We start from the raw sequence: 12,757 nt of genomic DNA, 5'->3' as shown, positions 1-12,757 counted from the left end.
CTGCCCCGAGCTCCGAGCCCTCAGCCCCGAGCGCTGCCCTGAGGCCGAGCCCTCAGTCCCGAGCGGAGTCCCGAGCCCTCAGCCCCGAGCCCTCAGTCCCGAGCGCTGCCCCGAGCTCCGAGCCCTCAGCCCCGAGCGCTGCCCTGAGGCCGAGCCCTCAGTCCCGAGCGGAGTCCCGAGCCCTCAGCCCCGAGCCCTCAGCCCCGAGCGCTGCCCCGGCCCGTCCCGGCTCTCCGGGCCCGCCCAAGGCCCCGCTCCTAAACCCGGGACAGTCCGGCCTGAGAACGGCAGCGCTCGGCTCCCGGCAGCCTCCAGCCTTCCCAGCAGCTTTTCCTTAAATCCTTCTTAGCAGGAGAGCCCAAACCGTGTAAAGATGGTCACAACCCTTCAAAATCTCTCCAAATGCAAATATAAATTGTAAATGATCAGCAGCAGCCCCACGGCCTGAGCTGTGTGGGGAGAGCACTGCCGAAGTTGGATCCACCCCAGCCCAACCCCAGCACGGGGCCGTTCTCAACACTGACCACCTCAGTTGTAAAGAGAAGGGAGATTCTGACTTTTGTTTAATTTTAAAGAAATCGCTGTGTTCTTCTACATTATTCAGCTCTCCAAAATCAAATATAAATCGTAAATGATCAGCAGCAGCCCCACGGCCTGAGCTGTGTGGGGAGAACATTGCCAAAGTTGGATCCACCCCATCCCAACCCCAGCACAGGGCAGTTCTCACTACTGACCACTTCAATTGCAAAGAGAAGGGACATTTTGATTTTTGTTTCATTTTAAAGAAATCTACATTATACATTATCATACACGTCGTCTTCTACATTAAAAAAACTCACCTTAATTTTGATTATTTGGTTTTATTTTATCCACTACTCCTGCTGCTCCTCCAGGGAGGGTTTAATAAAATCCTTCAGACCCGAGGTACACCAGGTGCACTTCCAAGGAGTTGTAGAATTGCCCATCTCAAACCTTCCCCTCAGCCTCCTGATCTGACACCATATTCTCTTTTCCAGGCCGAAGCCCAATTAAAAAATAACAGCTTTCTAATTTTAGGAATTTATGAAAAGCACGAAACAAAGTGTCTCATTCTCCTCCAGTAAATCTATTTATTTCCTTCATGGCCGGGGGCAAAGGAGGTTTTTTGAACCCATTTCCCAGCAAAAGGTCTCTTCCCTCATGATTCACCGCCGGGTGAGGAAATTCTGTGCCCGGACTGGTAAAAATTCTGGGAAAAAAAAAACAAAACAACCCTGTGGTGCCCAAAGCACGTCCCTTATCCCTTATTTTATACAAGATGTGTCAATGTTCCAGAGGATTCCAATGATCCAGAGGTGCCTCAGCACTGCCCGTTCCTGGGAAAAGCTCTCCCGGGGCCCACGGGACGAGTCACGCCTGGAACATCGGCCACATTTTGAGGTTTCTTTTCTTTCTCACCCAGTTCTTGGGAGGCCTGAGGAGCGACTGCAAGGTAATGGTTTGCACTTTTGAACTCCTGCATGAGTATGAAATGAGGAATATTTAAATGGTGAGGGATCAATGATTAACAGGGCGGTGTTCGAATGACTCCGTTCCTCACCGAAAACTGAACTGGGTCAGTCCCCAAATCGAATTAAACACAGAACAAGGACATGAAACCCAAGAGCAGAGCCTTGAGGAGCTCCTGGTGCATCAAAACAATATTTCAAAAATTCTATCACTAAATAATTCACTTTTTATTTCCTTTTCTGGGCACGACTATTTGTTAAGTGCACAAAATTAATTTTATCAAAGCAATTTTGAAGAACTGTAAGATCCTAAATGCAAGGACCTCATCTCCTATTTTTGGTACATTTGTAAAGATTTTAATTATGAAAAAAAAATGTGCACAGATTTAAATAAGGAGTGAAAAAAGGAGAGAAAAACCTAGAAAATCAGGGATCCACATGAAATTCTTGAAATCCCATCTCGGCAGCACAGAGTTGGTTACTGGTCCTTTTTTGGAAAAAAATCATTTAATTAAAAAATCAAACCATTTAATCATCCACTTATGTGCCACCTGATATCCAAGGGCGTAATCTTAGATCTAAAAATCTTTAAAATAATTGAATTGGTTTTAGGTGAGTTCTGTGTCCCTGCAAAGTGCACAAACCCAGCCCAGAGACCCCTGGGTGGGACCCGAGGAGAGGGAATTGGGGATGAATTTTGTGGGATCCGGGTGGGACCAGGCAGGGCCAGATTTGCATCACAATTCCTGCACTCAGCACCTCCAAAAACCCGCAAACTTCCCGGCACTGCTGCAGGAAGATGCTGGAAGATAAACTCGGAATAATCCAACCCCAATTCCCGGGGCTCCTTCGGGAATCACAGCCATCGGCTTTCAAACCCAGAATGTGGAAGAAGAAATTCCGATTCAGAAGTTGCTTTCATCCAGAAATTGTTTTAGAAACTCTTAATGTTAAATATTAAATTTTTGTTGGGATTCATCCTGATTCTTTGCTAAATTTTAATGTTTCACAGGGAGTTGAAACTGAGAACAGGCTCCTCAAAATTGGAGCAGCCTTTGGTAATCCTAAATTCACTAAAATTGTAACATTTTAGTCAAAACCATTATTTCTGTTCTAATACTACAACAGAAACACCCATAAAAAATTAGGATTCACTGAAGAAGCACTCTTGGTGCCTGTTTTCAGAACAATTACCTGGTATTTGTAATTAAACAGATGTACTTTTTCATTTTTTTAAACTCAGTGCTACAATTTCTAGCCAAAATACAAATTCTAAAGCTCTTTTTCCAATAAATAAAACAAAACTCCCCATCTGTTTGAAGCAGCACATGACAGAAATTCAGCAAAGTTGCTCGAGGATTATTTTAAAAATTACACCCAAGAACCTGCAGAGTCTGACTCCAAAAACTCCCAGTCCAGTTACAGCAAATCTGAGTTAAAATTTAATTAATTTGCTTCTCCAAGAACAACTGTCAGCAGTTGTACCTCAAATGCTTGTCACTGGTTGTTAAATGATTTTTGGGTAACTTTACATCTTTTTAACAGAACCTTTGGAACTACAGAAAGATTTCTCTGCAAGGCACCAGGATGAAGCACCAACACCAGAGGAGAAAAAAAATTGTATTTTTCCTGGGCCAGCTTACAAAAAGTAGAAAGTTGTTTGATATTCCAGTCATCTGCATTTTTACTAATATTAAAAATACTTATTTACAACGGTTTAATCATGATATTTGCATTTCTGAAAGGCGTAATTTTCATCCCACAAGGTCTTTAGGAGCATGGGTTGCTCCTGAGTGACTGAGATCTCTCAAGCTGTGCTTTGAGAGGTTGGGAACACTCAGGGAATTAATTCCAGCTCTGCTAAATCCTCAAGTAGAGTCTCTATCAAATGCTGTGTCAGTGTCAGTGCACCAATATCTCACAAAAAATCTGTCACACCATAAACGAGGATATTTAATTCCCATTTTATCAAATAAAATGGGATAAGTGGATATTTGTTCACTTTTCCAGGGAGAAATGTTAGAATTCCCAAGTGTTTAAAAAAAAAATTTAAGCTGCCACAGTAGACTCAAATTTTGGGAACAAAACCATGGGATTTTTCAGGAGTGAAAATTTGAAAGTTTATGATTAATAATCCCGAGCGGTTCTCAAACTGATCCTGATGGAATTAAAAATGGAAATGAGAACCTCATAGCAGCCAGCCCTGAGTCTGAACCCTGAGAGCAACTGGGATCCATCCCAGTGGGATGTCAGGAAACTGGGAGCACTGGGGGGGTCACAAACATGGGAGTAAATATTTAATTTAATTTAATTTAATCACAGAAATTCCAACCTGGAGGGAAACCAGAGCCCCGTGGGGGAGCAGAAGGTGCAAACAAGGCTGGACACACCTGGGGAAGGTGATGCAATATTGAGTCAGGCTCCACTTTATGGATAATCCCTTCAATATTCACAGCCCTCAGCTTGGAAAATCCCTCTGACTCCACACACTGGGGCAAACACCAGCAGGTTTTGCCCAGATTCAGCTTTTTGGGCTGAAAGAGCCTGAGAAAATCATCCTTTGGGAAATGGCAGCACAGTTCCAAATGAGGAGCACAGGCAGAGCTGCCACAGGAGCAGCAAAGCCCCGGGGGTTGGCAGTGCCCAAGGCCAGGGATTATCTGCTGCTGCTGCTGCAGAAAAGGGAGGGAAGAGGCACTGAGGGATCCCACAGAGAAAGGGAACGTGCTGGGATGGGCTCCTCCCTGCCCGGACCTTCGGCTCTTTACAAACACTTTATTTCACTGGGTTATTGACAGCCAGGCCAGAGGGGAAGGAAAGGCTTTCACCTTCCCAGCACTGATGGGAAACATCACTGAACAATCCCACCGACACCGGCTGTATGAGATTCCCACTTCTCCACTCCCCTGTGGGAACACAAGACAAATCCATCCTGCAGCTCCAAAGCAATAAAACATTTAGGAACAGGCACTGGATTTGGGGATTTTAGTATTGAGGGTATTTTAGCCACCCCTCCCTCAAACATTTCCCTCCAGCACGGTGCTATCAATTTCTTTGGAAGTCAAGTATTTTTAAAATCATTGCAAAACAGATTCCAGTGGAAATATTTTTATGCCACTGGCCAATTAGCAAAGCTGATTCATTTGCATAACGTGTCCCTTGTCTCAACAGGGCACCCTTCTCTCTCCTGTGAGCCCTCTGAGCCTTCAATGGTTAATTTTTTTCCAGACAGTGATCTAAACTGGCTCAACGGTTAGTATTTTAATGAGCTGTCATTTCCTGTGCTGATAAAGATTCTCACAGTATTTAAACCATCCACTTCCCCGAGGCTCCACCACCAGCAGGACCCTGCAGTGACTCACAGGGGCTCAGCCTGAGCCTGACTCAGCCCTGCGAGCTGGGCCTGCCCAAAACCTGGCTTAGGCTTAGGGAAATCTGGGGCTGGGGCTGCCCAAAACCTGGCTTAGGCTTAGGGAAACCTGGGGCTGCCCAAAACCTGAATCCTGGGAGCTGAGTCTGCCCAAAACCTGGTTTAGGTCTAAGGAAACCCAGGGCTGCCCAAAACTTGGATTAGGTTTAGGGAAACCTGAGGCTGGGGCTGCCCAAAACCTGGGTTAGGTTTAGGGAAACCTGGGGCTGCCCAAAACCTGAATCCTGAGAGCTGTGGCTGCCCAAAACCTAACTCCTGGGGCCTGGGGCTCCCCAAAGCTGGACCCAGCTCCCTGTCCAGCCAAACCTGAGGAGCAAGCAGAGACCCCAGAACCACCCCGGCCTCAGCTCAGCTCTGGGGCTGAGCTGTTCCCTGTGCCCAGAGCTCTGAAGGTGCAGAAAGTAAATCTGGTTTCTGGTCAGGTTTAACAGGGAGGTTTTGGGGTTAAAAGCTTCATTTGCTTTCTGAGATGGGGGAAGGAAAGATCCTGGTGGAGGTTCCAAGGCTGAAATGGGCTCAGGTTTGCCGTGGTTCACCTGAGCCACGCTCCAGTGGCCAGGGCAGCCCAGGAGGCTCCAGGGCTTTCTTCCTTGGGACATTCTGTTATGTTCCATCAGTGCTTTCAAAATTAGGAATTGCAACATCTCTGACCTGCCCGTCCTCAGCTCTGCTCACTGCTGCTCTTTGGAACCAAATTTCTGCTTGCTTTTTAAAGATTCTTCTTTTTAAACTCAATTTAGGGAAAAAACCCTTGCTTATTCAGTTAAATCCTTCAAGCCTTTTGCAAATAAACTCTTCTAATTCTGTTGTGATCCACTGGCAGCCTTTCAACACCAAAGCTCCTCAAATTTCAGCCACATCTGTGTCCCTTTCAGGGCAATAAAGCCATTTTTGTGTGGAGCTGCTCTGCTGTGCTCAGGACACATCCCCCAGGTTTCTGATGTACCTGTGGCAGGGAGGTTGTTGACTTTGCAACCAACAATGTCAAGGGGATTGGTTTAACCTTCCAAAATTGCTCCCGGGAGGTTGTGAGGCCACTGCCCAGCTCTTCCCACCCCAGGACAAGATTTCTGGTTGTCCCTTTATCACTTCTTGCCTTGTGTTCTAAAGAAATAACCTCAACCTGTACTGTAAATTATTTTTGACTAAAAAACCCCCAACAATCTTTAAGCAAACTTTCCAGTTACCTCAGTCACCATGATCTCATTTGTGCTTTTTTGGTGAAAGGAACACCACGCTCCCTTTACCAGCATCAACTGAGATTAAGCTGTAAGCAAAGAATTATGGCACAAGAAATAGCAGCAAACTGGTTTGTCCAGGCAAAGCTTCCAGTACCTGGGACCAAAGAACTGCTTTTCTTTCACTGTGCAATCACTCACAGTGCCCTGCAGAGCTGGGAGGGGGGGAAAGCTCTTCCACAAAAGCCACTGGGTATGGGACACTTGAGGAGCACTGATACTTTTGGGTGGATTTCCCAGAGTTTGTTGGATTCTCAGAGGTAACACCCACGAGAAGGGACTTAAAAGTCAAAGTAGCAAAACCTCACTGGGTCCTGTTTTAACTCCAAATCTGTTTTTGAGTCTTTTAGGACTAACAGGGCATCAGAGAGGCTGTGGCTGCCCCATCCCTGGAGTGTCCCAGGCCAGGCTGGGCTGGGCTCGGAGCAGTGGAAGGTGAGGGATGGAACTGGATGAGCTTTAGGATCCATCCCAACCCAAACCATTCTGGGATTCTGATTTAGGTAGGAATTCACTGCTTTTGCTGTAGGATCCAGCCCTGGGCCTGAGCACCTCTTGCAGGAACAATCCCAGACACTCCAGCCCAGGAGTTCATCATTAACCACAGCCAGAGGGAATCTGTGTGGGCAGGGTGGGATTGCTCCCTAAAAAAATGAAGATTTTTTTTTTTTTCCTGACTGTTTCCCACCAGAATGGATGGCCACAGTTCAGTGGATGCTGTGTGCTTCCAGAACTACTTCTGCAGTCATTTTCTGGGAATTCTTAACCCGCATTTAAAGCTGCCCCTTCCCAGAGAACATCACCCTGCTCTGGAGCACTCTGCACAGTGGGGCTTCACCAACAGCTGGAGGTAAAAAACAGGAACAGAAAGATGGAGGAGCCAAAAACTCCACAGCACCCAAGGGAATTAAAGAGTTGAATAAAATCAGCAATGAACCTTGCTGAAGTGACAGAACACAGAACTCCTCCAGAGCATCTTCCCCCACCAAAGCCAGGGAGGTCCCTGGGGAGGGCAGGATCCTCTCCCAGCTCTGAGGCACCAAAGAACACCAAAAAACAACAAAAAACAGGAGCTGCTGGGACAGGCTGGGAATTCCCAGCCCCAGGGAGCTCCAGCACCTCTGGAAATCCTCCTCAGCTTGGATTTCCACCTCACACCAACCCCACTTCTCAAACCCACTCATCTCCCTCATTCCCAACAAGGTTTGTTGCCAAAAAATTCTACAAAAATTTAAAATTTTCTGTAAACAGCTTCTTAATTTCCTGCTATGTTTTCTTTTCCGTTTCCTTTTTTATTTAATGAATAGAAAAAGTATTTTATGATCTGTTTGTAATGGAGCCCTAGACAAAACTGTAAAATCAAATTAAATGATATTAAATGCCTGGTTAAGGCAGGCTCAGTGAGGGGTCCAGCAGCACCCAGTGACAATAAAAACAAGGTCTGCACATGAATCAGTTTTGCTTTTTTGACTGAAAAAATTCCAAAATTGTCAAATTCTCCCTGGCTTATAAAATCAGATTTTCTCAGACTTTATCTCACAACTTAATCTTCTGTCTAGGTTCCATTTCTCCTGGCTATCAGTATGTTCATTATTTGCAGGTATTGGGCTCAGATATTTCCTATTGTTTAAGAGCAACAGCCCTGACAAAGAAAGTCTAAAAGTCATTGTGGTGGATAGAATTGGATTAAAATGAAGTTACTGCCCATTAAACAGAGCTCTGCTTTAATTCAATAATGGGGCTTTTAGAGCAAGGTATTGTTTAACATGTTTGAGGCTCCCCTCGAACAGAAATTGATGAGGTAATGCTGGAGACAGCTTGAGAAAAGTCAAGGGTACCAGGACATTCCAAAAATCTCACTGTCTCCCAGGAACATTTTTTACCTCTGACATCAACCCTCCAATAAAACCCGAGTCCAGCAGAGCTCCTGTGAATGCACTCGAAGTAATTCAATGCAAAATTATCTCCAAGACAGATGAAGTAGGAAAAATCTACTGGGTTTGGCTCAGAGCATCCACAGGGGAGTAAATCCTTGGAAATGTACCTGAGCTAGGGGCAGATCAAACTGTCTGCAGTGATTGATGCTGAGAAAAACTCAGGATGCTTAAAAGAAACCACATTTCTCTCTCTCCCTCCCTTTTTGAAAATAATTTTCAAAGCAAAAAATTAATTTTGATTTTGGTAGAGAGCAGAAGATCAGGAATAATAAAGGCAGGATTTGTTTCATCAGTGAAATGCCCTGCAAGGTTCTTCTGACACTCCTTTTCTTTTTCAGCATCACTGCCTGGAGTTTTGGTTTAAAAGGAATTATTTCCAGACATTCCTCCACCGAAACTTTTCTTGTGGTTTTTATGTGAAAATAGTTACTACACTTTGGGCAGCAAAATATCCATCTACCCCAGAGAAGAAACCTTGGAAAAGCAGCAACACCTCAACATTTATTTTATGGATTTATATTAGGATGGATTCATTTTAGTTTAAAAAAACCCAACCCAAACCTTATCAAAACCAGGACACTTTATCCATTTCTACAGAATTTAACAGAATGGGGACCAAGCTCCACACACCAAATTTCTCATTCTGATTTTTTAAGTGATTTGATGTTGTAAATGTATGAGGTACTTCCAGTTAAGGAGGATGTTTATTGTCAGCCTTGAACACTGCACAAAATCTCAGGTTTTTAACGTGGAACCACAGAATTCTCTGATTTTTTTCTATAAATACAAATTTCTATAAACATTCTCATTTTTCACCATAGGATCCCAGTACAGCACTGCAGAAAACCCAGGGCAGACACCCCATAAATGTAGGGATCTGGGAGTGGAGGGGCTGAATTTTGAATTTTGGTTTGGGGTGAAGGTTCTGTGCTGATCCCACAACCCTGAGCCTCAGGGCCAGCAAAACCCAGCAGGGACTGTGGGGAGGAGCTGCAAGGAGAGCCCAACCCTGCTGGGGCAAAGCCTGGAGCAGAGCAGCCCCTGAGCACCCTGAGCTGCCTCCTGCAGCGTTCTCCCCTTGATGGGTGCAGCTGTTAATTAATTTCTGAGCTGGGAATTACTCACCCGATGAGGGCCACCATCTGCTCCACGATGTGTTTGCTGAAGGTGATGATGACAAAGAGTTTCTGTGGAAGGACAAGAGCAGTCACACAAAGCCTGGAGCCACTTTGGGCTCCTTCTCCAGCAGCTCCTGCCCAGCTTTCCCCCCCTCTCCTCTTTATTTTTTAATATTTTCAATATTTCAGTATTTTCAACATTTTTTTTTCTCCTCAGAAAAGAGGCAGAAGGAGAGAAAAAAAAAAAAGCTGTTCCCTTTCTGCCCCTGTTTGCTCACAGTTTGCATTTCTTGCTGTGTTTTTGCTGCCCACTCTCATCCTCCCCAAACTCCCATTCCCAGAAGCTCAAGGTCACTTTACTCCATCAACAATGTCTGAGTGGAAAAACAGCCAGAGAAATTCACAGCCCCTCACACAAACACATCACAGAGGGGAAAATAACCCTGATTCAGACAAAAACAGCAAAAAGAGAAAGAGCCTTTGGGCACCTGAGATAAAACAGAATAATCACAGTCCCTAATAATCCCAGTCCTAACCCTAATCCAGAATGTATCCTAAAACTCTTCAAAAACAACTTAGCAGAGTAATATTAAATATGAAAATCTTTACCCCAATAAAAATCAAACCTGTACCCATGAAGCTGTCATTCCAAATATAGTATTTAATCATATTAAAAACTATTAAACATATTAAAGGACAAACTTCAAATACAATTTCAACCTTACAAGAAGAAAGTCCATGATTTATCTAACCAAATTTTACAAAACAGAATAACTCTTAATTTCCTACTAAGCACACTTATGAAAAATCAGAATGCACAAATGAAATGGAGTTGACATCATTTGAGTCAGGTAATAGAAAAGGAGTCCCAGGATGGCCACTGCAGCAGTCACTCACTTCCTGTCTGAACACTGCATTAAAAGCCTTTTCCATGACTCTCACATTTCCTAAATTCCAAGTCCAGCCAGGTCACTCCAAAAAATCAAGGCTATTGCACAAGGGTGTGCTTGAAAAAGAGAATTCTAAAAGCTGAGCCTATTACAAAATCATGATTTATCAACTGTACAAGGCACTGGGAAATGTTTTTTCACTTACATGGGATCTGAGTGTGGAGCACTATAAATTACCCAGCAAACACTGTGGTAGCTGAACGAGGCAATTAAAATAATAAAAGGAATATTGATCTAATATTATTTCACTTTTCTGTGCTGCCAGGACACGTTTTAGCAAGACACAGATTTAAAAGCAGAAGAAAATTCAGCTAATATAAAAATAAGTGTGGAGAAAAAGCTGTTTTATCCCAAGAAATGGAAGAATTTCCAAATCTATTTATTGTTTTCTGCTTAAGCACTGAGCAAAATAAAACAACCATTTAAAAAATGATGGGAAGAACAGAGCTTGTGTTTAGGGCAAAATAAAGGTTTTAAAGCAGCTTGATGAGGCTGTAACATGAAATATTTTTTTACTAAAAGTTTCTGCTGTTTTGATGGGAGTCACAGCAGAGATTTCCAAACAACAGAGGCAGAGGCACTGCAAAAACCCAAACTCAGCTGAAAACATCCCAAACACAGACTGAGCTCCAGCCCTGACCACACCAGCAAATCCCCCAGGGAACCCAAACTCCAGCTCTCCTCGGAGCAGGGTGATGCAGTTCCAAGAGAATTCCACATTTTGTGCAAACAACTGCACTGTCAAACTCAGCACATCTGACCTGGGACACCAAAACTGCCCCAAAACTGCAGCAAATCCACCCAAAGTGGGCTGGCCCAGCCCAGGGCTCACTGGGGTTTTCTCAGCGAGCTAAAAAGGACATTTCAAAGTGCAAATGAGGGTTTGGTACCAGAAAGGAGTTCACTGCTGGAGCCCTGGCAGTCTGGTAAAGGCTCTAGGTAAATACTTTGGCTAACCACCAATTTCCTGAGTGGGGTCAGCAGCTATAAATTACTCACTTGCCTCAGTTTGGAGCAGCCCAGCAGCTCCTTTATTGTAAATCCCTTGCACCAAATTAATTTCCATTACTTCAAGCCAGGCAAGGAGACTGCAGGATTGATTCCCAAGTGACCCAGTGGAACAGGCAGGGAAAGAATCAAAGTTTCAAAGGTTTCATCCCCAAGTGACCCAGTGGAACAGGCAGGGAAAGAATCAAAGTTTCAAAGGTTTCATCCCCAAGTGACCCAGTGGAACAGGCAGGGAAAGAATCAAAGTTTCAAAGGTTTCCCCCCCTCTGGCCCGAGGCAGGGGCAGCACTTGCCTGGATGTGCATTTTAATCACAGCTTTTCCAATCAAGGTTGCACCGAAGAAGGTCCAGAAGGGAACCAGAAAGTGGCCACAAGTTATCCCAGCCAGGTCAAACAGGGGGTTTGGGATCTGTGGAGTGCAAGGGAAAGAGGTTCAGGAATTGCAGCACACGTTGGATGGACAGGAACACCACACAGGCTGAAATGGTGAAAAATGAACAGTTTCCCCTTCTCCAGCTTGATCCAAAACTCTTGTGTCTTAATAATTACAAAAATGTTGATGTCCCACCACAGAACTTCAGTCTCTGGGATTCAGCTAGACAATGTCCCAGACAATTCCATTCCCAAGGTCCCTCCTTACCCCTGGATCCTGAAAAAAGCTAATGAAAAGTTTTCCATGTGAAATGCACAGAAACCACAGCAAAGCCATTTTGAGTGATTTATCAAATTTTCTCTCTGACAAGCACATCACTCTTGGAAGCCAGAGTTTCAACTGATCCCCAGTGATTTCCAGCTGAGAAACTACATTAAAAACTGGCATTTATAGTCATATGTATCCAGTTTAAAAACACTGATTAGATTTTATTAAGCATATGCATTTCATTTAAAATTAAAAGAATTTTTATTATTATTAAACTGCTGGCCTGACTTTTGGTATCGTGATACTATCTGTAAAATATTTTTGAAATGAAATCAAGAAAGTGTCTGAATTCCAACCTTTCCCTCTCAGCCTGGAGCACAGGGGCAGTGTCTGAGCAGGGTCACTCCCAGGAGCAGTGTGATACCGCTGGTGTTTTGTGATTTAAATAAAGAAATAAAGAGTGCAGATTAAGAATAAAGGACACTCTGCCACCAAGCCTGCAACCTGTGACAAAGGGTTGCACTGGACTGCTGGAGAGCAGCAATTCAGATTTATGAGCAGCCACAGCAGCACCTGCAGAGGAAGAAATCTGAACTGGGTTCTAACCACGGGTCCCTGAGCAGGCTCCACCTCCCCTGCCCACCTGGGGCAGCTGCTGGGGCCACAGGAGCTGGCAGGGATTGTCCCAGAGCCTCCTGGGGCTGGCAGGGATTGTCCCAGAGCCTCCTGCTCCTGGAGCTGGCAGGGATTGTCCCAGAGCCTCCTGCTCCTGGAGCTGGCAGGGATTGTCCCAGAGCCTCCTGCTCCTGGAGACAAGGCTGCTCCAGGCTCTTCTGGGCTGGTTGCTCTGAGGGATTTTTGCTGGTTCACAGAACATTTTAATCCCTGCAGCCAGTTTAGGGCAGGGGTGGTGTGGGTACAGCTCACCAAGGGCAGAAGTTACTCAGC

At 44.7% G+C, this 12,757-nt stretch overlaps 1 protein-coding gene across 3 annotated transcripts in view; it reads right to left on the bottom strand.

Annotated features, from left to right (window-relative positions):
• The window catches only part of VMP1 (vacuole membrane protein 1), a 62,140-nt gene that overhangs the window by 4,654 nt on the left and 44,729 nt on the right, over positions 1–12,757 (bottom strand). For all 3 annotated transcript variants that reach the window (XM_059866358.1, XM_059866359.1, XM_059866361.1), the window contains 2 exons: positions 11,462–11,578; positions 9,218–9,279 (listed from right to left, as the gene is read on the bottom strand). In XM_059866358.1, coding sequence (XP_059722341.1) covers positions 9,218–9,279; positions 11,462–11,578 — 179 coding nt within the window. The remainder of the gene's footprint in view (positions 1–9,217; positions 9,280–11,461; positions 11,579–12,757) is intronic.

Source organism: Haemorhous mexicanus, chromosome 22 (genome assembly GCF_027477595.1).
Source record: "Haemorhous mexicanus isolate bHaeMex1 chromosome 22, bHaeMex1.pri, whole genome shotgun sequence".
In the NCBI taxonomy this organism is placed as follows: domain Eukaryota; kingdom Metazoa; phylum Chordata; class Aves; order Passeriformes; family Fringillidae; genus Haemorhous; species Haemorhous mexicanus.
The sequence above is the reverse complement of the archived record's forward strand: the minus strand, read 5'-3'. Positions and strand labels throughout refer to the sequence as shown.